The sequence below is a fragment of the Rhinopithecus bieti genome, unplaced genomic scaffold (assembly GCF_001698545.2).
Source record: "Rhinopithecus bieti isolate Rb0 unplaced genomic scaffold, ASM169854v2 scaffold_22165, whole genome shotgun sequence".
NCBI classification, from domain to species: Eukaryota; Metazoa; Chordata; class Mammalia; order Primates; family Cercopithecidae; genus Rhinopithecus; species Rhinopithecus bieti.
In genome coordinates this window covers 1,769,784-1,790,301 of record NW_016810977.1, presented here as the reverse complement: position 1 = coordinate 1,790,301, position 20,518 = coordinate 1,769,784, and the positions used below count along the sequence as shown (strand labels likewise).

The 20,518-nt window shown below is 43.6% G+C and overlaps 1 protein-coding gene across 3 annotated transcripts in view; it reads right to left on the bottom strand.

The window, feature by feature from the left end:
- The window catches only part of TRIO (trio Rho guanine nucleotide exchange factor), a 379,704-nt gene that overhangs the window by 168,545 nt on the left and 190,641 nt on the right, over window positions 1–20,518 (bottom strand). For all 3 annotated transcript variants that reach the window (XM_017893310.1, XM_017893311.1, XM_017893312.1), the window contains exons 10-11: window positions 18,202–18,324; window positions 12,402–12,593 (exon numbers count right to left, since the gene is read on the bottom strand). In XM_017893310.1, coding sequence (XP_017748799.1) covers window positions 12,402–12,593; window positions 18,202–18,324 — 315 coding nt within the window. The remainder of the gene's footprint in view (window positions 1–12,401; window positions 12,594–18,201; window positions 18,325–20,518) is intronic.

The following is a 20,518-nucleotide window of genomic DNA, read 5'->3' as shown; positions in this document are numbered from 1 at the left end:
AGACATATACATGCAGGAAAACAGGCTCACGTACGTGTGTGTACACACACGCAGGAAAACACACATGCTCACATGCGTGTATACACATATACATGTAGGAAAACAGGCTCATGTGCATGTCTTTGTAGACACATGCAGAAAAACACACATCACACATGCTCACATACGTGCACACACATATACATGCAGGAAAAACAGGCTCACGTGCATGTGTACACACACGCAGGAAAAACACATGCTGATGTGTGTGCACACACATATACAAGCAGGAAAAAAACACATGCTCACATGCATGTGCACGTACACACAGATGCACGCGCACACAAGAGGAAAATGGAAAGGGCATTTTCCTTGCCAAGGAGATGTTTCTAGTAGAAATAAATAGAACTGTGGCCAGTGCTTGCTGAAAATTAAACACAAGCATGACTCCGCAGAAATGATATTTCATCAATTGTTGAGCACTAAGAAGTCTTAAGAGTGTATTAACTAATCAGTGTAATCTGTTCGAGGATATTATAATTACGGGTTTCCAGGGCATGTTCTTACTAGATGATCATTCTGGAATATATCCTGTTTGTATTACTCTCACACTCCTCAAGTCAGTTTTACCCAGTGTGGACACATTAAATTGATGTGATATTCATTAAGCAAAACAAAACGACATAGGGGCTGGACAGCTGAACACAATACCCACATGATCCAAACAGCAACCAGAAAGCAAGACAATGGCTTCCCCTGGTCACCACAGTGGAAGGAGTTATTTGGGGGCATGACAGCATTGTGGACTCAATCAAATAACATATGTAAGCCCACTTCTTCGTTAAACACACGCTGTTGCCACCTGTGTGATTCTTATTCTGTACTGATTCAAAACACTCATATATTAAAACTGATTAATGAAACTTTCTGTGACTGATTTGTGCTGTGATCTGTTGGGATCTGAATCCTATAATCTGACACATCTGACAAGCCTTTGTCAAGATTTGATACACTCACCTTCCAAACCAATTCAACCACTCACAGGCTTTCTGCATGAGAACAGACAACCTGCAACCTGACGCTGCAAACTCCCTCCAGCACTGCTGACGTCATCCACTCACCAAACCCTGCACTGACAGTCTCACTTGCAAAGCTTTTAATGCAGCAACAATTATTTTGGCTATGGCACTAAGCCTGTCCTTGCTATATGCTGGAAATTTGCCCATTTTTAAGAAAAATCGTGCTGAACACAGCAAAGTAGTTTTCCGGATGCCTGAATTGGGATGAGCAGTCTCTCCAGATGTCACATACAGACATAAAAGTTCTGAATAGGTTACATGCAGTCAGTTAAAAGGCAGGACTGCACTCTCTTCCCCTATACACATATACACGCAGGAAAAACAGGCTCACGTGCATGTGTGTACACACATGCAGAAAAAACACACATGCTCACATGCGTGCACACACATGAACATGCCGGAAAAACAGGCTCATGTGCATGTCTGTGTACACACATGCAGAAAAAACACACATGCTCACATGCGTGCACACACATATACATGCACTCCTCCCCTGGTGACACCAGGGATTAAACTAGTCTGTTCTGCATGACCTCAGGTCCACCTGAGATGACTGGTCTATCATTGCCCGTCACTACCTCTGTCAGTCAGGACGTCTGATCTAACTGTGGCTCTAGACTGGAAGTGACTTCCTTACGTACCTGTGGGGTATGAGGACTGTCTTACTATCAGAAGCTTGCCTCCTGCCATCTTCTACCTTACGTGCCTGTGGGGTATGAGGACTGTCTTACTATCAGAAGCTTGCCTCCTGCCATCTTCTACTTGGAGATCAGTGTGGGACGGTGAGAGTTTTGGTCTCGTGCTAACACCCTTGGCTGATTCTTTTATTATAGCCATTCAAACAGTCTAATTCTAGTAACTATGCTAAGAGACAGCGCATACTGTCCGTCCTTGTCTACAAATTATATGTTGAAAGGCCTGGTCAAATGCCCACCCACTAATTCCACTACATGTCCTTCCTCAAGCCAAAAACCTACTAGAGAACAAAATAAAGTTAATGCGTAATAACTTGTTCATTCACTTTTCTTGACCAGCGGTTTAAAAATTGTCTCTAGAACTCTGCCTAGGATTAACCTCATTCTGAGTAATGCGTGAAATCCACCTTCTTTAAAAAGCATAAGTGCGTTTTCAGCTTCTGGCATCCCCTCACTTTCCCACAGTTGCTTGGACTGATATGCTCAACATGGGGATACAATTATCAAGTTCTTTTGGTACCCAGGAATCTGATTTGTCCTAGAACAGAGGCTTAAACGTACTAAGATTAAATAAGTCTTTCCTTACAAAGCCTTCACCATCTGGGCTTTCGCTTCTTCTGGCCCAGGTCTGGAGAGTGGTCCCTTGAGGAGACCAAGAGGGAAAGTGAGAGATGATGGGGTCTGCTTTCTGCTTGTCGTCCACCAACATCACAGCTCCGAAGCAGAAAGCTCAACCCTTCCTTGGGCTTCTGGTTCTGAATTTTATACTTCAACAAATGGAAGGGAAAACAAACAAATGATAACAAAATCCAAAAATCCTTATCAGTCTCTCCAAGCCTGGATTATCTGGAGCCTTTAAGCCGTCCTGGCAAAACTCGAGCTAATACATTGTTGGCCAATCTCTCTACCTGTTCAATAAGAACGGCAATCAGCACAAATGTGTCGGAAATACACACAAAAATACATACAGGTACGTTTACCTCTTTCCTCACTGAACCAAAGACTTGTGGTTCTTTGATAACAAAATATTTAGTTTATGAAGCTGAGTATCAAAATAAGAAACAGAACCATAAAATGCCCTTTAAAACAGAAATTTAACAAGTAAACAGGGCTGGGAGCAGTGGCTCATGCCTATAATCCCAGCACTCTGGGAGGCCGAGGTGGGTGGATCACTTGAGGTCAGGAGGCTGAGGCCAGCCTGGCCAACTTGGTGAAACTCCGTCTCTACTAAAATGGTGATGGGTGCCCGTAATCCCAGCTACTTGGGAGGCTGAGGCAGGAGAACTCCTTGAGCCTGGGAGACAGAGGTTGCAGTGAGCCAAGATCACACCACTGCACTCCAGCCTGGGTGAACGAGTGAGATTATGTCTCCAAAAAAAAAAAAAAAAAAAAAATTAAGTAAACAGGGCTATTCATGTACACCTATTTCTAATTGGGCATTTTAAGCCTTTAACACTGCATCTCTTGACCTTGTGTTGAAGTGTCTCACCTTTTACATTGCATTAATCAAGTCCTATCGACAAACAGTTAATTAAAGCAGATATTTACAACCCTCCATTTAGAAGTGACCCTTAGCCAGAAACTATAAAATCTGAAGTCAGTAGGCAGTCTTATATTTTCAATCAATCCCTACTGAAAAACTGCGTTACAAATGAAGATAATATATTGTTAATTCCTTCACGCGATAATCATCTACTCGGTGACTATGAGGTGTCAGGTATATCAGTGCTGCATGGTCTTCCACAATAACTTCTAAGCTCTCTGTTGGCATAAAACTTTTCTCTACTTGAAAATATTGATCTGATGTTAAAAATAGAAGTTGTATAAATTTAAACCACAATTTTACATCATCTTACAGGAAAAAATTTAGTGTTTTAAGTTATTCTGATAGAAGGACTTTCCTTTCAGGTAATATTATAATATACTCTTTTCCCACTGGCCAGTACAAATGCTTTATAAATGTTTATTTGGAGGGAAAAAAAGTCACTTATTTCTGTTGAAACTTTAGCTGGGCTCTAAGATCTAAATACTTTGTACTTCGTGATGTGTACAAAGTGATTTTTGGCAATATGAATGGAACCATGGGTAAGGGTTCTTCCCAACAGTCTACTCTGTCCTGAAGGGCAGCAGCTGGAGTTGGACGGAGTTGTGTATATCCCACGAAAGGCTTTTGGTTTTGATGTTAAGAACAGGATCAGAGTAAGGTTATTACTCGGAGGAAGACAGGAAGTAGATTAAGCAGTTACTGTTGCCCAGAGATTAATGAGGTAGAGACAACATTATACCTAGATATTTGTAAATTTGCCCCTTACTTTAAAGTCTGTATTATTTTATCTATATCGACAAGTTACAATCAGGGTTGAGACAGGAAAAAAGAACACTGACCAGCAGCTACTCTAAGAAAAGCAGTCTGAGGTGCTTTCTATGTGTAATTTGTCTCACATCCCTTAGAGACTGTATTATTCCTATATTGTAGCTAAGGAAGTTGAGGTACTACATAGTAACTTATCCCAGATCACTCGGCAAATTTAGGGGGTATGTTTGTTATACTATATTTTCTCAACTATTTCAATAAAGATTATATTTTTATAGAAAGACAAAACTGACTAGATCTATATTTTTGGATATTCCCACCAATGGGAAGACCACCTGTTTTTAAAAATCAGTATGCCACACTAGATACTGCAGTCTACGTAAAGACATAATGCTACGCCAGTACGTGGCAAGTGATGCCAAGGTCAAATCTAATGCTCAGTCACACAGGGGCTGATGATGCAGTCGACAGTTCTAGGCTGTTAGTTTCCTCTTGCTTTCACTGGTTGGTGGACATATTTAATTACTCATTTGTACCCATGTCAGAAAAATAAAATAAAGAAACCAAATGTTTAAGAGCATATAGAGAGAGTTTAATGCACTGAAGAGTGCAGCTAAATAATTCAATATTAAACAAAAATTACTGAGGCATGATCACATACGTTAAACTTTCTACTCTAAAATGTCACATGTTGGATTTTAACCATTCTCACTGACAAACCTGAAGCAATCCCGGACTTGTGAGATGCTGAAAAGCTGAAGATCACTCATACATTTCTGGTAGTAACGTACCATGGTACACTCATTCTGGAAAACAGTTTGGCAGCATCTTTTAAAAACTAAACATGTGCCTACAAAGGACCCAACAAATGCACTCCTGGGCATTTACCCCAAAGAAATGAAAACCATGTTCACGCAAACACCCAGACAGGATTGTTCATAATTTCCGTATATTTCCCTGTAATAGCCAAAACCTGAAAATAACTCAAATGTCCCCAATGGACAAATAGTTAAATAAATTGTGATGTATCTAGACCATGAAATACTACTCAGCAATAAAGAGGAAGGAACTACTGATACATGCAACAAAGTGGGTGTATCAAAGAAATTATGCTGAGTTAAAAAAAAAAAAGGCCACCTCAATAAGTTACATGCTGCATGACTTACGTAACATTTTAGAAATAACAAAATAATAGAAGCAGAGAAGAACAGATAAGTGGTTGCCAGGGGTTAGAGATGGAGCAGGGGTTAGATACGGTGAAGGAAGCCAGCACTGGGAACCCTCTGATTATGGGAAAATTCTGTATGGTTCTGTATCTTGAAAGTGATGGCAGTTCCACAAATCTATACATGATAAAAATGCATAGGACTAAACACACATATACACACGGGCACACATACACATCTAAACCTTGTGGAAAGTGAATAAGCTCTGCAGCAAAGTCAGCGTCCTGGTTTGCTTGTGTACTGAGATTACACAAGATGCTACCGCTGTGGGAGGCTTGGTGAAGATGCACAGGACCTCCTTGTCCATTTCTCTCTCTCTCTCTCTTTTTTTTTGCAACTTTTTGTGATTCTATAATTACTTCAAAATAAAAAGTAGAAAAAAAAGCTAGGGAGTATGTTTAAAGATAAGACATCTTTGGAGGTACAAACAAATGGTCCTCAACCTAAGATAGTTTCACTTTGATTTTCTTTTTTTTTTTTTTTTTTTTTTTTTTTTTTTTTGAGACGGAGTCTTGCTCTGTCGCCCGGGCTGGAGTGCAGGGGCCGGACCCCAGCTCACTGCAAGCTCCGCCTCCTGGGTTTACGCCATTCTCCTGCCTCAGCCTCCGAAGTAGCTGGGACTACAGGCGCCCGCCACCTCGCCCGGCTAGTTTTTTGTATTTTTAGTAGAGACGGGGTTTCACCATGTTAGCCAGGATGGTCTCGATCTCGTGACCTCGTGATCCACCCGTCTCGGCCTCCCAAAGTGCTGGGATTACAGGCTTGAGCCACCGCGCCCGGCCCACTTTGATTTTTCAACTTTACGGTGGACTTATTTGGGCATAACTCCATCACACATGTAAGTCGAGGAACATATGGACTTACAACGGTTCAACCTGGGAATTTTCATCTTTGTGATAGTATTAGTGCATTTTCAACAACAGATTTATTGGGATATAACCCTCTAAGTTAAGAAGCGTGTGCATGTATGTGTGCATGTATGTGGGGTGGAAATAGGAATGAAAGAAACAAAAAACAAATCATTTTAGAAAATAAAGACAGATGACCCATCAGCACAAATACTTCCAGGAAGGGCAAAAGGAAAGGCTTGGAAGCTGGGAGTCAAATTTTAGAGAACTTTGCACAAAAGACACAAGTCATCTGGAGGAATCCAGTGCACACAAGAGACTGGGATAATTCAGAAAACGACTGTGTTCTGCGGCTGCAGAGGGTCATTTCCACGTAGAGCAAAAAACCACACCTCCCCTGGGGAGAGCCCCCAAGGAGGAAGTCAAGCCTGCTTAGTAACAGGCTCTCCACTGGAACCACTGATAATCAGAGCACCCGTCGGAGGGCAGCTAGTCACACAGTGAGCACTGTGGACCTTTAGCCAGTTTTCCTGTTTTAGTTTAAACACCAGACACCCGATGCAGGCTCCAGCTCTGCAAGGGAAAGAAGGAAAAGAAATCTGGGCCATCTTAAGCAGTGGGTGCTTGAGAGAGCACTGGGTATGTTTTCAATATACTCCTGGAGCAAACTCGGTGAAGACCTGAGGGTCAGAGGAGAGGCAGCTCCAAGAGCCTCACCCACCAAGAAGCCACAGTGCACCTGCTTCACAGGAACCCTCCCCCAGCCCCAGAGCAAGAAGGCTGGCAGCTCTGGCTTTCTCCCTCTTCTCCCCTTGCAGAGCTGAGCAATGGTCCCAGCACAAAGAAGCCTGGATGCTCAAGTGTTAGGCATAAAGACAGAGCCAGGCTGGTGTCTGTAACAAAACATCTCCAGGTGGCTGGGAGGCCTTTGTTTTTGACTTCTGAATAAAATGAGAGGTTCCTCTTTTCCCAGCCATTACTCAAAACAAAAACGTGTCCCAGTTCAGTGTGTAAGTTTGCAGAAACAGAACCAAGAGGCTTCCTTTACTTAAACCCAGCAAGAATCACAGCCCAATTCAAGTGGGAATGATTTTTCCTGGGAAACCTTGGCTTCTGAGAACAAAAATCAATGCAAGGGCACTGAATCAATTCCAGAAACAAACTCTGGCTGAGAGCTCAATGTCACCACCTGGTTGCCTCAAATAACTCACACATTTCAAGGTAATTATCAGTTAACTCAGGACCCAATTTTGAGAATGAAGTTGAATGAATAGGAATGAAAGAAAATAGTTATGCTTTTGCTGTATTTGAAAACGGAAATTTCATTCAATCACTAAATCTATCGTTAAATCTCAGAATAATGTGCTAGAAATAGACATCACTTATTTCATAGGCTTTCACTGAGTATCTGCCAATTCCAGGAGACAGACGAGTTAGTGGAAACACAAAGGTAAGTGAGACATGGTCCTGGGCTTCAAGGAACTTAAAGTCTAAAAGGTAGGAGACACACAAAAGCAGAAGCATGTTCTTTTGGTCAGTCATTTAGGTATCACCTCCCTGCACATTACCATTGCCTTGAGAGACACTTTGGAATGAATGAGTGAGTGAAAAAAGTGAATGAACAAATGAACAGGGAAAAATGCATTCAAAAGGAAAGGAGAACACACAACAAAGGACACACGGCAGGAGCATTATCAACCGCACTGACGTGGACAAATGCCATACACAGGACTGAAGGGAACGCACACTGCAGGCGGACTGAGAGTGGACGACAACGTGTAGGAGGAGAAAGATCCTCCCCAAATCAAACCAAAACTTATGTCAGGCCAGTCGGCATTCCTTTCAAATACTTCAACAACAAAACAGAAACAGGACAAAGTACCAGGCTACAAGTATTCTGAAAGGAGGCTACGAACCTCAGGATTCTTTTTAGAGAAAACAGCGTTCTGGAATACTTTCAAATCCGGGCTTGAGGGGCAAACTGAGGCCGAAATCTCTATCAACCACCTGCTGCATTCTACCTCCAGGTAGAAAATATTTGTCCCCTAGGTAAAACGTGTCCCCTTTTCTCTCTTCTCAGGAACAAGTGTCTATTCTGTTCTCTGGGGTAAAAGAATCAGAGTCCAGAGGTCTCAGTTTTTGGAGCCTAAGAGCTTGGTCTTCAACAAGACTTCCAGCAGCCACCTTCTTCCAGGGGTTTCTTAAAGAGATTCCTGAGCTAACGTTCAGTAAACATCACCTTGACTTCGTACCTTTTTAAAGTGAGTTGTTATGACCTCATGTTTGTATTACTTGTTCATCAGAAGACCAGGAATTTATTGCAAAAAGAGACTGTGACAACTATACTCCAGATAAAGTGAGGAGGAGAGCCACTGTGGAACACTTGGCAGTGAGGAAAACTAACTTCTGACTTCTGTCAGGAGAGCCTTTTGCAGGCAATATTCTAAAAGCTTCCATGGAATTTGCCTAAATAAAAAAGAGAAGCTACATTTTTTTTTTTTATTTTTTTTTTTTTTTTTTTTTTTTCTCTTTTCTCGATGAACGGCGTCGTCGTCTGCGCCACAGGCTGGACGTACAATGGCATTAATCTCAGCTCCACTGCCAGCTCCGCCTCCTGGGTTCACGTCATTCTCCTGGCCTCCAGCCTCCTGAGTAGCTGGGCACTACAGGCGCCCGCCACCAGCGCCCGGCTAAATATTTATTTAATTTATTTGGTATTTATTAGTAGAGACTGGGATTTCACCGTGTTAACCAGGTTGGTCTTATCTCCCCTGACCTCAGTGATCCACCCGACCTCAGCCTCCCAAAGTGCTGGGATTACAGGCGTGAGCCACTGCGCCCAGCCAAGACAAGCTACTTTTTCTGTCTTCCTCTGTGTAATTTTTAATTGTATGATCTGCTTAAGAAGAACAGATTCAGAAGTGTTTCTTTTAGCAATTTTTTGTTCATCTGATATGTAAATACATTTAGTGACTTTATGCAAACACCTAGCAAATTAGCATGATTTCCTCTTCTTGGCCCATCTAGCTTTTCATTTTAAACGAATTAAACTTGTTCTAAGCTTATCTCAGTTTTCATTCAGTAACCAGCTTCAAAATACAATGACAGAAGACACCATTCTTTCCTGCATGGAACCTACCAAGGATTCCTGGGTGTTTCAGGGCTTTTGTAGAGCATGGAGAAAGAACTGAGGGCAATTCTCAGGCTGGTCAGGGAAAGACAAATCTACTGAGAAAATGGCTGGGGCTAAAAATGAAGTCCAGGCGCACTGAGGGGAAGAAACAGGCAGCATTCCAGCCTGTGGGCGGCATCCCTGAATGTCAATCACACGGGCGCCCGTGTGTCCTGCTATGCACTCCCTAACTGGGCCCCAATCCCTCCTTGGTCCCATGTTACGTGAGGTGCACACCAGTAAGACAGAGCAGACCGGGGAAAACATGCCAGTTTCTCTGCTAGTCAGATGGCCTTTCATAGACTGCACTAAAAATCTTGCAATCGTAAAAGTGAACCACTTAGTCCTTAAAACTGATTTAAGGTCTCTGTAGTCTACAAACTCATACATACTAGCAGTTCCTATTGTGTAAGTCAATGAAAACAAAATGTATTTTTACTTTTAAATAATTTCCAAACCTAGTGACAATATGGACTCCATGGTCTTATAAGTGGATGCTCTTATTAGAAGATTTTTCCTTAAAAACGCTGCTGCTACAAAAGTCAATGAACCCAAACGAAGCCTCTGGACAAGAGCTTTGTTTCTGTGTTTGAGACAGGGTCGTGCTCTGTCACCGAGGCTGGAGTGCAGTGGTGTGACCTCTGCTCATTGCAACCTTCTTCTGAGCTCAAGTGATCCTCCTGCCTCAGCCTCCCAAAAAGATGGGACTACAGGTGCCACCACACTCGGCTAATTTTTTTTTTTTAAATTATTTGTAGAGAACAGCTTTTGAAAAAGCACTTTCCTTCCACTTATCCTTTAGTGTCTGGTTTCTGAAAACCACTGCCAAATTGAAAAGGTGACTTAAATCACAAATACCGCTTGGTGGGAAGAGTCTTCTGTCCTATAAGAAAGCTAGATCCTTACCTCAGACTGCTAAGCTGCTACAGAATATGGCCAGGCATGCCACACAAATACCAGCTCCAATCATCTGGCTCTGGAACGTGCCACAGATGCGAGGCCCTCTGCCCTCCGCCCCTTCCTCTCGATTTGGCCTCTCAGCCACTTGCAGCTGCCTGACACTCTTCCTGCCTCTCCCTTATGGCATCTACGGCATCCAGGGCAGCTGTGGTCACTGGGCCCTGAATGAGGAACCTGTAGACTGGACACCCCTGCCCAGGTCCCTGCCCTCAAAAGGATCCAGACTGCTGTGCTCCTGGCCCATGTTCTGTTGATGTCACGGCTTAGTGAACTATGCTACAATCTGTTTTCATCCACAGATCACTTTAACCCACTCCTTCCCTCTCAGCTAGGGTGTAAAAACATGTAAAGTAACACACAATCACACGCATGACAAATGCCGTTAACAGGTGTATGTGGAGGGAGCTCTAGAAGGTGCAAGGGAGAGTAGCTAACTACACCCATCCTTGTCTCAAAGGTGCCGGAAAGTCCTGAATCCAGGGATACTGTGTTGAGAGGGAGGGGCCCTGGAAGAGGAGGACACAGCACAAGACAGGCTGCAAGGAAAAACGTGGTCTATGTTGTGAGGACGCAGAGGTATCAGGCTGCTCCCCACATACAAGAAGAATCACTGATAGTTTAAAAGCAGGGGTATGGCCTAGTCAAATTTCTATTTCAGAAAAATTACTCTGGTAGCAGTGCCACAGGGAGGCTGGGGCAAGGAACCAGCAGAGGCTGGAGGACAGCAAGAGACAAACTCGGTTCAAGAGAAGTGGGAAACTTACAGTCTAGTGGCACGTGCAGCAATGACTAGAAACTGCCACAGAACAATGTCCACTTAATGTATCTCCTCAGAAGAAAATAGCCTCTTTGTAAGTATTTTCAAGAGCAATTTGAGTGATGGCATTCTGACGAGCAGGAAAAGAAGCTAGTTGTGCCAGTTTCTATCCTGATGACCATCTCAGGACCAAGAAGCACCAGGCCCCTGGCAGAAAGGACCGAGAGTGCCAGCTGCCAGCCTAGGGCAGGACTGTGCGCAAACCCCAGGGGTCCCAGCAGTTTGCTGCGTACTCTCCTCCACTCCTTCACAGCCTCACAGGGTTTCAGAGGGAAACCTGCAGTTCAAACATTCCAGCGACAAATGGCCTGAGGACTAACTGCCCAAGATCTCAGAGCTGGTAGAGACTTTAAAGGAACTGGTGGGTCTCCAAGCGCTGATGCCTTGAAATGAGGCAAGCCAGGCCTCGCCCTCCCCTCTTTCCCCAGTAGTCCTCCTCTTCCAGATCCTTCTTCCCATCCTATGACCACAGTTTTCCATGTGCACAATCCCCAGCTGCCCAGAAGGGTCCCTCACTTCCCATCCATCAAGAGCTGCATCAGAATATGTTAGGATCCTCTGCGAAGGTCCTCGGTGAGGCAGGGAGTTTTCTTTTTTACACAGAAGTAAGATGTGTTAAGTTGACATCCCTACTCAATTTGTAGTCACCCTGAATATGAACCTTTATTTTAAATTCTTTTTTCCTCAAAAGCTACATAGTAGTTTCCTTCATGTAACTTTGTATGATTTCTACCAAGAATAACATCTATATGCGAAGTATAATTAGTACCTACCTATTTTTCACACACCAAATAACATTATTTCTTATCATGAGATGAGCTGATTAACAGGTGCATGCCTATGACATTAGCTTTAATATTATTTGTACCAGGTTGGCTCTGGCACATTTAAACTCAATATTAGGTAACACTCAGTTTACCAGCATCTGAGAGAAGTCTAGTAAAATCCAGAGGCAATTATGACGGTAGCCATGTGACAGGTTCACACCCAGGAAGGAAACCCAACAGCTCTGATCAACAACGCGCAGGTCCCCTACTTACGGAAATGGACGTTCTCTGTCTCTCCCAACCCTCATGGGTCTTCTCTTTACGGGCAGCCTCAGCAAAGGCAGCCATGCCGTCATACAACAAGGAAGGCCAGCACAAGCCTGGCTTTTCCCTGTCCACACAGACACACTCAGCATTAATGGGCTACATCTTACAACTTGCCACCTTTGTCCACTTTCTTACACTATGACCAAATTCAGGTTCCTCCCAAAGAGGTAAAGACCCTTTCAGGCCCAGATTATATTTTGGTCTTCTGGCGCCTTACCTCTTTCACATGGGTGTGAAAAGACACAGACATGTCCAGTAGGATCTTTCGCTGCTCAACACGCCGAACGAAATCTTGAATCCGGTCTTCCAGCTGATGGGCAGCCTGATAAATCTCTTCAGGGTCACATTCCCCAGTCTGAGCCAGCTGTTCTGCTGCTTCTAGTAATTTATCTGCATTGGTGTATGTGTTCTGCACAAGAGAACATCCCAGAGAAACAGAAGGTAAATGAAAAGCAAACCAGCCAGGCTGGGCGCCGTAATACATAGCAACACAGTCAATTTGTGATATTTCTGATCACTTACATGAATCAAACAGAAAAATATGATGGGGAGAGATGATTTCAGGAATTCTACGCAGAATTCCTTTCCCACGGTTGTTTTAGATTGTTTAACTTTGAACCCCATGGCAAAACCCTTGTACTGAAGGTAGCGATGGACTATCTGCAGGCAACTGCTGTCTGTCTTGGGGCTCAGAGTTTTCAGATTTTTGCCAAGGTGGAGCCAGGAGACGGCCCCCAGCAACAAATGCCTGCTTCGCTTTTTCTTCCAGTTTTATCACCAAGCAGAGAGTTCCAGTCTGTGTCTTTTCATATGATACAATGCTTTATGGTAACTCTCGAAGTACAAGTTAAAGGTTAAATTCCAAACAAACATAAGTTGCTGTCCCTTTTCACACATTTCTACTTGTTCGTAATTCTGTGCTCATCTTCCTTCTACTTAAGGCTATATATTTTTTATTTTTCTGTTTTGTTTTCCAGCTTGCATGACAGTCTCGCTCTGTAGCCCAGGCTGGAGTACAGTGGTGTGATCACAGCTCACTGTAGCCCTGACCTCCTGGTCTCAAGCAATCCTCCCACCTTAGCCTTCCAAGTAGCTGGAACCACAGACACGCGCTACCATGCCCAGCTAATTGTTGTATTTTTAGGAGAGACGGGGATTTGCAATGTTACCCAGGCTGTTCTCGAACTCCTGGGCTCAGGTAATCCTCTTGCCTTGGCCTCCCAAAGTACTGGGATTATAGGCGTGAACCACTTTGCCTGGCCACATTTTTTCAGAAAAAGGAAATAATAACTATAATGGCTCTAAAGTAGCCAGAGTTTTAAGGAGCTCAAAGTATAAATACATGTCTAAAATACTCCAAAAATCACTTTAATTCCTAATAATCGGAGGCTGTAAGTGGGTTCCTCCAACAGGAAGGCATGCGAGAGCCCTGATGCTGTTAAAGAAAGCTACTGCAGAGGGGTCTGCCAGTGGAGAGAGCCCTGGGAAAGGCTGGGGAATGTGAGGGCAGGAAAGGAACAGAGCTCAGGCCTTCTAAGAAGGCCCAGAGAGTGAGCTTTGGGTTCCCTTGAGAAACAAGGTGAACCCGTATCCTTCTCAGAGATGTAAGGTGCACAGGGAAGGCGTCTCATCGGTGAGGGTCTGAGCAGAATGTGAGGGACTCCCAGTTGGGAGACTGGTTACATTAGCAGAATGGAATGACGCAAGTAAGCCAATACCTGAGGGACAATGGGAGCCGGGTGTCTTTATTTGAGAAAAGGGAGTTATCAAGATAGAAAAGGAGAAAACTTGAGTGAACTCTTGGCACTGGGCTGGAATTGGAGTTATTCGTGCGAATACATGGTTTTTAACAGACAGGTGTGAATGTGCATGTGTACACACACATAGGAGACAGATCTACAAAGCAACTTTCACCTATGGAACAATTCCTGACTGCTTTCCAGGGCTTCTCTCATCCAGGCCCTCCCCTCCTAGGGCTGGCACCTGGGCCTCTGGGCACAAGAGTGGGCACCCCTGTGACCGTGGTCAGCCGTGAGCACCAAGGGCTCTGCTGTGGAGGGTCTGAATGCGCTCTTGCCCACAAAGGTTCTCTGACCATCAGAGGCCGCACCTGCAGGTGGCTTCCTTCCAGGGAAGACGGCTTGGAAATCCCTGCTTACCCCCGGCTGAGTATCCCCTTGGAGTCCCTGTGTCTGCATCTCTATCATGGGCACAACAGGGCCTCCATGCTGAATGAAGCTAACGGTGTAGCAAGCTGTACAGAGAACCCAGAGTGCCACAGACACACATTTCTAAACAGCTGAATCCTGTTTTCCTGCGATCACCACTACAGCTTTGGAATTGTGAACTTCTCATATTTGATAAGTGGATCTAAAGATGACAGAGCCTCCCAACAGCCAAGTATTACATTTCTGAAAGCCTTCCCACCTCTGATCCAACAGGTAAAGATATTTTTTAAAATGTCCCAAAGAAACAAGTGCATTTCCAAATGATGTGAGACATGAAACAGCCATCATTTATCTTCCTTTTCATCTTGTGCTTGAAAAACATGAGGCAGCACAAAAGGTGACAGGGCTGGTGGGGCGTGCGTCAGCACTCATGCCTCTGAAACCCCCAGCCAGGTTTTCCCGGGAATGAGACCTTCCCTAGGTCCTTCTGCAACCGGAGAACAGAGATTTCCTTGTGCTAACATCAACCACACTCATCAGAAATGCTACCGTTTTGGTACTTAACACTGTGCCTCACAAAAGCGGCAGGACATGGACACTACCTGATTCCCATTTCACAGGTGAGGAAACCGAGGTACAGAGGGGTGCAGTAACTTCTCCACCAAGTCAGTCAGCAGAGCTGGGGTTGTTAAAACAACTGGCACCTAAGCCGCAGTTTCTCACACAAGGGGAGAAACTGAGACACTGGACTAAAGTGGGGAGGATATCAGGTCAGAGAGCGTTTGAGAGTCTGAGAGACTGGGCTTCTCCTGTCCAATTCCTACTATCCTGTTCCTGAGGCATCTCACGCTGGACCCGTTTTCTGATTCGTGGTGTGGGGGTCATCCCTGCCATGGGGATTAAAGGGAATAAGGTAAGGCCAGGCCAGGGTGGGGACCTAACTGGTGTCCTCTTTTTCTTCAGAACTTGGTAGGACTCAAGGAGACAAAAAGAGCCACCAGAAGGCAAATGTGCACAAGACCTTGCCCTTCCTGCAATCCTTGGCTGCAGGGCTGTTTCTCACCGAAGATGACCAGAGGCTGTACTTAGAATTCAATGGAAAATAAGGGATTTTGGGATCTTAGAAGAGATAGGAAAAAGAAGGAAAATGAGCATTTGAGGCCTAAATACTTGCATTACATTTGCTTGGTTTAAAAGACAATGAAGTCTGCATACTGAAAACCTCCAAGGTATTTTATTAATACAGAAATGTAATGACAAGAATGATGGGCCAGTACATCTACAGTGCAAATTAAAAGCCCCAGGTAACTTCAATTATCACCTAAAAGGCACACAAATTCCCAGGGATGTCTTTTCATCAGTCAAAGGAAAACACAGCATCCCAAGAGACAAGCTCACCGCCCCTGCAGTGTGTGCACTGGACAGAGTCAGCAGCACCACAAGTGCTAACAGCGGACCCAAGAAGTGCTGTGGATTTCTCCAGACACAGCGAAACACAGACAACTATCTGTGTCTCTCAGCATTTGACCAGACACACACTTCTGTGTGGTGTAGGAGTGGGAGGGTTTTAGCGAGGTGAAGTGGCCTGGCGGTGATACAACTCCAACATCCTCTGGTGCTGCTTTTCAGTGCCGCTGAGGATTGCAGGAAAAGCCAAGTCTCATTATTTTCCACTGGATTCCAAATACAGCCTCTGGCCGTCTTTAGTAAGAACTGGTCCTGCAGCTGAAGACTGCAGGAAGAGCAAAGTGGCAGGCGCATTGGCCTTCTAGTGGCTCTTGTCCCGAAATGTAAACACAAGGCTAGTATTCACCAAAAGATCTGAATAATCTGAATGATCGTACTGTTCTGGGCAAAGACAGCACCAGGGGCGCCTGCTGAGTGTCAGGCATTTCTACATCATGCATTCTGTCATCACAGCAACTTGGTGAAGGTAGGTGCCAGGCATCACTTTACAGCAAGGAAAATCGAGGATCCAAGAGATGAAACTTTCCACTGTCTTGCAATCAGAAAGCAGTGGAATCATATTGGTAAATTTTAGAAGTATTTTAATAAGGAAAATAAGCAGATGAGAAGATTTGGTACCCTGTAAATATGCGCCAATCTAAAGCAAATGCTTGATAGCAAATAATTTACCCTGAATTCTCCACTAGTAATTTATTTTAAAAGATTAGAAACAATACATCTTATATTAGGAACCGAACTTACTGCAAAACAACAGCCTATTTTGTTCGTATGCGTGCTCTAACGGCTGTCACGAATCAGAATTTAGAGCCTGCTACACATGCGGGGACACTCTGTATGTCCACGTGTTATGGAGGCAGTTATCCTCCTTGCAAAAGATGAATGAGTTAAGTAATGACCAGGGAGTCACTGATTTGCTTTTCTTCTAAAAATCGAGAATGAACTCAAGGTCTCCTGCTTTCCTAAATGACACACTCTTTTATCCAGGAAGACAAGATAATTACGTGGCACATATGAAAAGCTGTTGACAGAAATGGCTTCCTGGATAATAAGTCTGTGACAGGTTACACCTCTGGAAGGTAACTGGAATCTAGGGGAATAAGCAGAAAAGAGCGAGGGTGGTTTAGGAATTCACAGGGCAGGTACTTAGGAAGGATGCTATGCCAGAGATTTACTAATGATAGTAAAGAAATCTTCTGTGCTCTCAACACCAGATTCTTCCTTGAACCTGAGTTTTCTGGGCTTTACTGGCTGTTTTAATCATAACTTTTTAAATCTAAAAAAGGAACATTAACATGAAAGAGTATCTTCCTTTTCTGACAGTCATTTGCAAAAAGCTTCGCATGAAAAGTATTTTTTATTTCTTTTTTTACACTAGCCTGTGAAAATGCACGATGGCTCTTCATACCACACACACGCACATCAATTAGCATGGATTCATTCAACAGGATAGAGCTACTCACAATCACTGTACAAAATTAAGGAATGGACCTTCAAATTAGTCACGAGGAAATTCTTGACTCTGCAAAACTGCACGCACAATGGATCCAAGAGCTTCCTGAGGTGACTGCAGCCGTGTCTAAAACAAACTCTGAAACCCAGGGCCCCTGCAGCTAGGTCTTGTGTCTGCAGAAGTTACACTGTATGACTCGCTTCCACCACGTAAACATGAGGTTCAAATTCTGGGTTCCTCCTTCTCAGAACACCAGAATTGTTCTATATAATAAATCTACATTCAGGACATTTTTAAATGAATTCAACCATAACATTTCACCACTTCCTTTGTGAATCTCTGCTGTGTTACTTCATCATCAAGCCATAACTCACTAGTTTAAAGAAGTTGATTATAAGAAAAATCTTATTAAATAAATTACTGGGTCTATTTTTCAGATCAGAAAGTTACCCGTAGAAAGGTGAAGCAACTCGTCCAAAGTCACATGGCTAGTGCTCAAACCCCACAAAACCCACATTCGGAACACACTGGACTCCCAGCTCCTGTTTCCTAAGCACACACAATTAAAGAAATGCAAACAGGACAAGTAAGGCTTAGCCTACTATTACAGAAACACAAAAGGAACTGTTATTTCCTGACTATAAATTGGAATTTCACAAAGTAGTCAAAAGACACTGGTATAATAAACAAGACAAAAACACCCAAGCCACATTTCTGTTCCAAGAACATCACATGTTAGAAAGGGTCAACTGACCAAATCATGTTTCTGCCAAGGCAATGACAATTTCACTCTGAAATCGGAGCATTTACCTCATCTGAGGTGTCAAACGCATCGAGCTAATGCTAACTTATCTCAAATGTGGTTAAAACTGTAATCCAAAATCAACCGCACAGGTATTTACGGGATAAAATAATGGAAGCCATTGTTGTACCTGTGCCACTTCTTCAAAATCTTCATGACGTTTCTGCAATGCTCTGGCCCGATGAAGAGATTTCCCCACACCTGTATGTTTGCTCAGAAATGCTTCTCCGTGGTTCTCGATCCAGTCTAGCACCTACAATGAAATACAGGTACAAATGCCATAAAAACAATGTCCTGCCATGTTCAATGTTTAAGGTTATCCAATGAAGACCCTTTCTGTTGTCAAAGCTCTGTAAGAAACAAGAAGCAAATGAGAAAAAAAAAAAAAAAAACGGGAAGAAGTAATTGGATACTTATTTAACACACTTGATAATTACAAGCTGATAATTACATCAGCTTTCCCATCAGGACTTTAATCATCTCTTACATTAAAAGTGTAAATCTTTCTATGTATAAACGTTGCATGCAAAATGATTAAATTAAACCTCAACTTATCTATGCACCACTGAGCCACCAAACTGACTGGGTTTTGTATACGACAGTGATTAGGAAGTCACACAGGGCCAATTTAACTTAGCAATTTTACAAGGCTTAAAGCTACACTACTAAGGCAATTCAAGTTTAACTAGAGTCATTTTTTTCCCATCTCTTCTTTAGAAGACTCAAAACACAGTAAGTAAAACCTAATGCTTACATGCCTCAGTCTTGAGCTTGGATAATTTATTCTTTAAGGTGCTGCAAAAGCTAAGCATTTCATGAATTTAATTACTTGAAAGTTCTTGCTAGGTGAAATCCACCACACTGAAGAAAAAGTAAACGCAAAGCAGTACCATCTGATGTTTTAAAGTTCGTAGTTGGCACTGAGTGGTTCATTGGGTCTCATACCTAAATCACAAAACGCTGACAATATCTAACAAACAAGAGTTGAGCCATGAACAATACGGGTTTGAAATACACAGGCCCACTTTTTTTTTTTTTTTTTTGAGACGGAGTCTTGCTCCGTCGCCCAGGGTGGAGTGCAGTGGCTGGATCTCAGCTCACTGCAAGCTCCGCCTCCCGGGTTTACAGCCATGCTCCTGCCTCAGCCTCCCGAGTAGCTGGGGCACAGGTCCACTTTTATGTGGTTTTAAAAAATAAGTACAGTCAGCTTTCTGTACAGAAGGGTCTGCATCTGCAACCAGATGTGGACTGAAACTACAGTATTTGCAGAATGCGAAGCCCACACATACAGAGGGCCAAGTGCAGGACTTAGGCATGCACAGATTTTGGTATCTGTGGGCGGTCATGCAGACACTGAGGAACAACTGTATTTACGCTACATCAAATGCCCACTTTGTCCTCTTTGATGGATAGGAGATAACTAGCAAAGAACTAAGTCAGTGCTGTCTTTAGCTAAAAACTAAAAACTTTAAAAGATTTTAAATATTTAAACATACTTGTTAATACACAGCAATAGTACTGAAGGCTCACTCATACTTTGCACGTGGTAACGCTGGTGCTCTCTTTGTCCATTCAGTCTGCTCTAACAAAATACCTTGGACTGAGTAATTTATAAACAACAGAAATGTAGGGCTTCGTAGTCTGGAGACTATGAAGTCCAAGATCAAGGAGCCTGGAGACTCAGTGACTGGTGAGGGCTTGTTCCTCACTGAAGGCACCTTGTACGTGTCCTCACATGGAGGAAGAGGCCAACGAGCTCTCTCAGGCTTTTTCATAAGGGCACTAATGCTGTTCACAAGGGTGAGGCCCTCATGGCCTAATTCCCTCCCGGAAGCCCCAACTCTTCTGGAGTATATTTCAACATGAATTTGGCGGGACACAAACATTCAGACGATGCAGATCAAAATCACCTTGGACTAAAGAACAAATGGGCACATGCAGCAAAGACAGTGGTCTAGAGGGCAATCTGGGAAGCCAACCAGTCAAGGCTCTCTGCTAAGGCAAAATAAAGGGGGCTTAGCTTGTGGTTCCTTGCCCTTGATCAACTGTACTGTGGAGAGATCAGCCATGTTCATAGATATAGGGGGAGAAAAAGCAGCAGCTGGTGAGGATCAGAGCCTGACATGTTCTTCATTGCTCCAAACCACCGACCTTCACACCTAAGGGCCTGGCAGAGGGTCCTTTCTGCTCAAGGTCTAGCAAAGTTAGTATTACAGGTAAATTGCAGACCTTAACAAACCTCTCGAGGTCCTCTGTACAGACCCTTGTAGAACTGGCAGGCACTGAGATCAGAAGTGTGGGAGGTGTGGGGTGGGGGTGAAGGCAGAGCCTGGTCTCATTTCCACCCCTCCATTTCCAGCCCCCCTGTACAGAGACATAGAATTTAGCTGTGTGCTCTTGGGCAAGTTCCTTATTCCTTCTCAGCTTCAGGTTCCTTACCTGCCCAG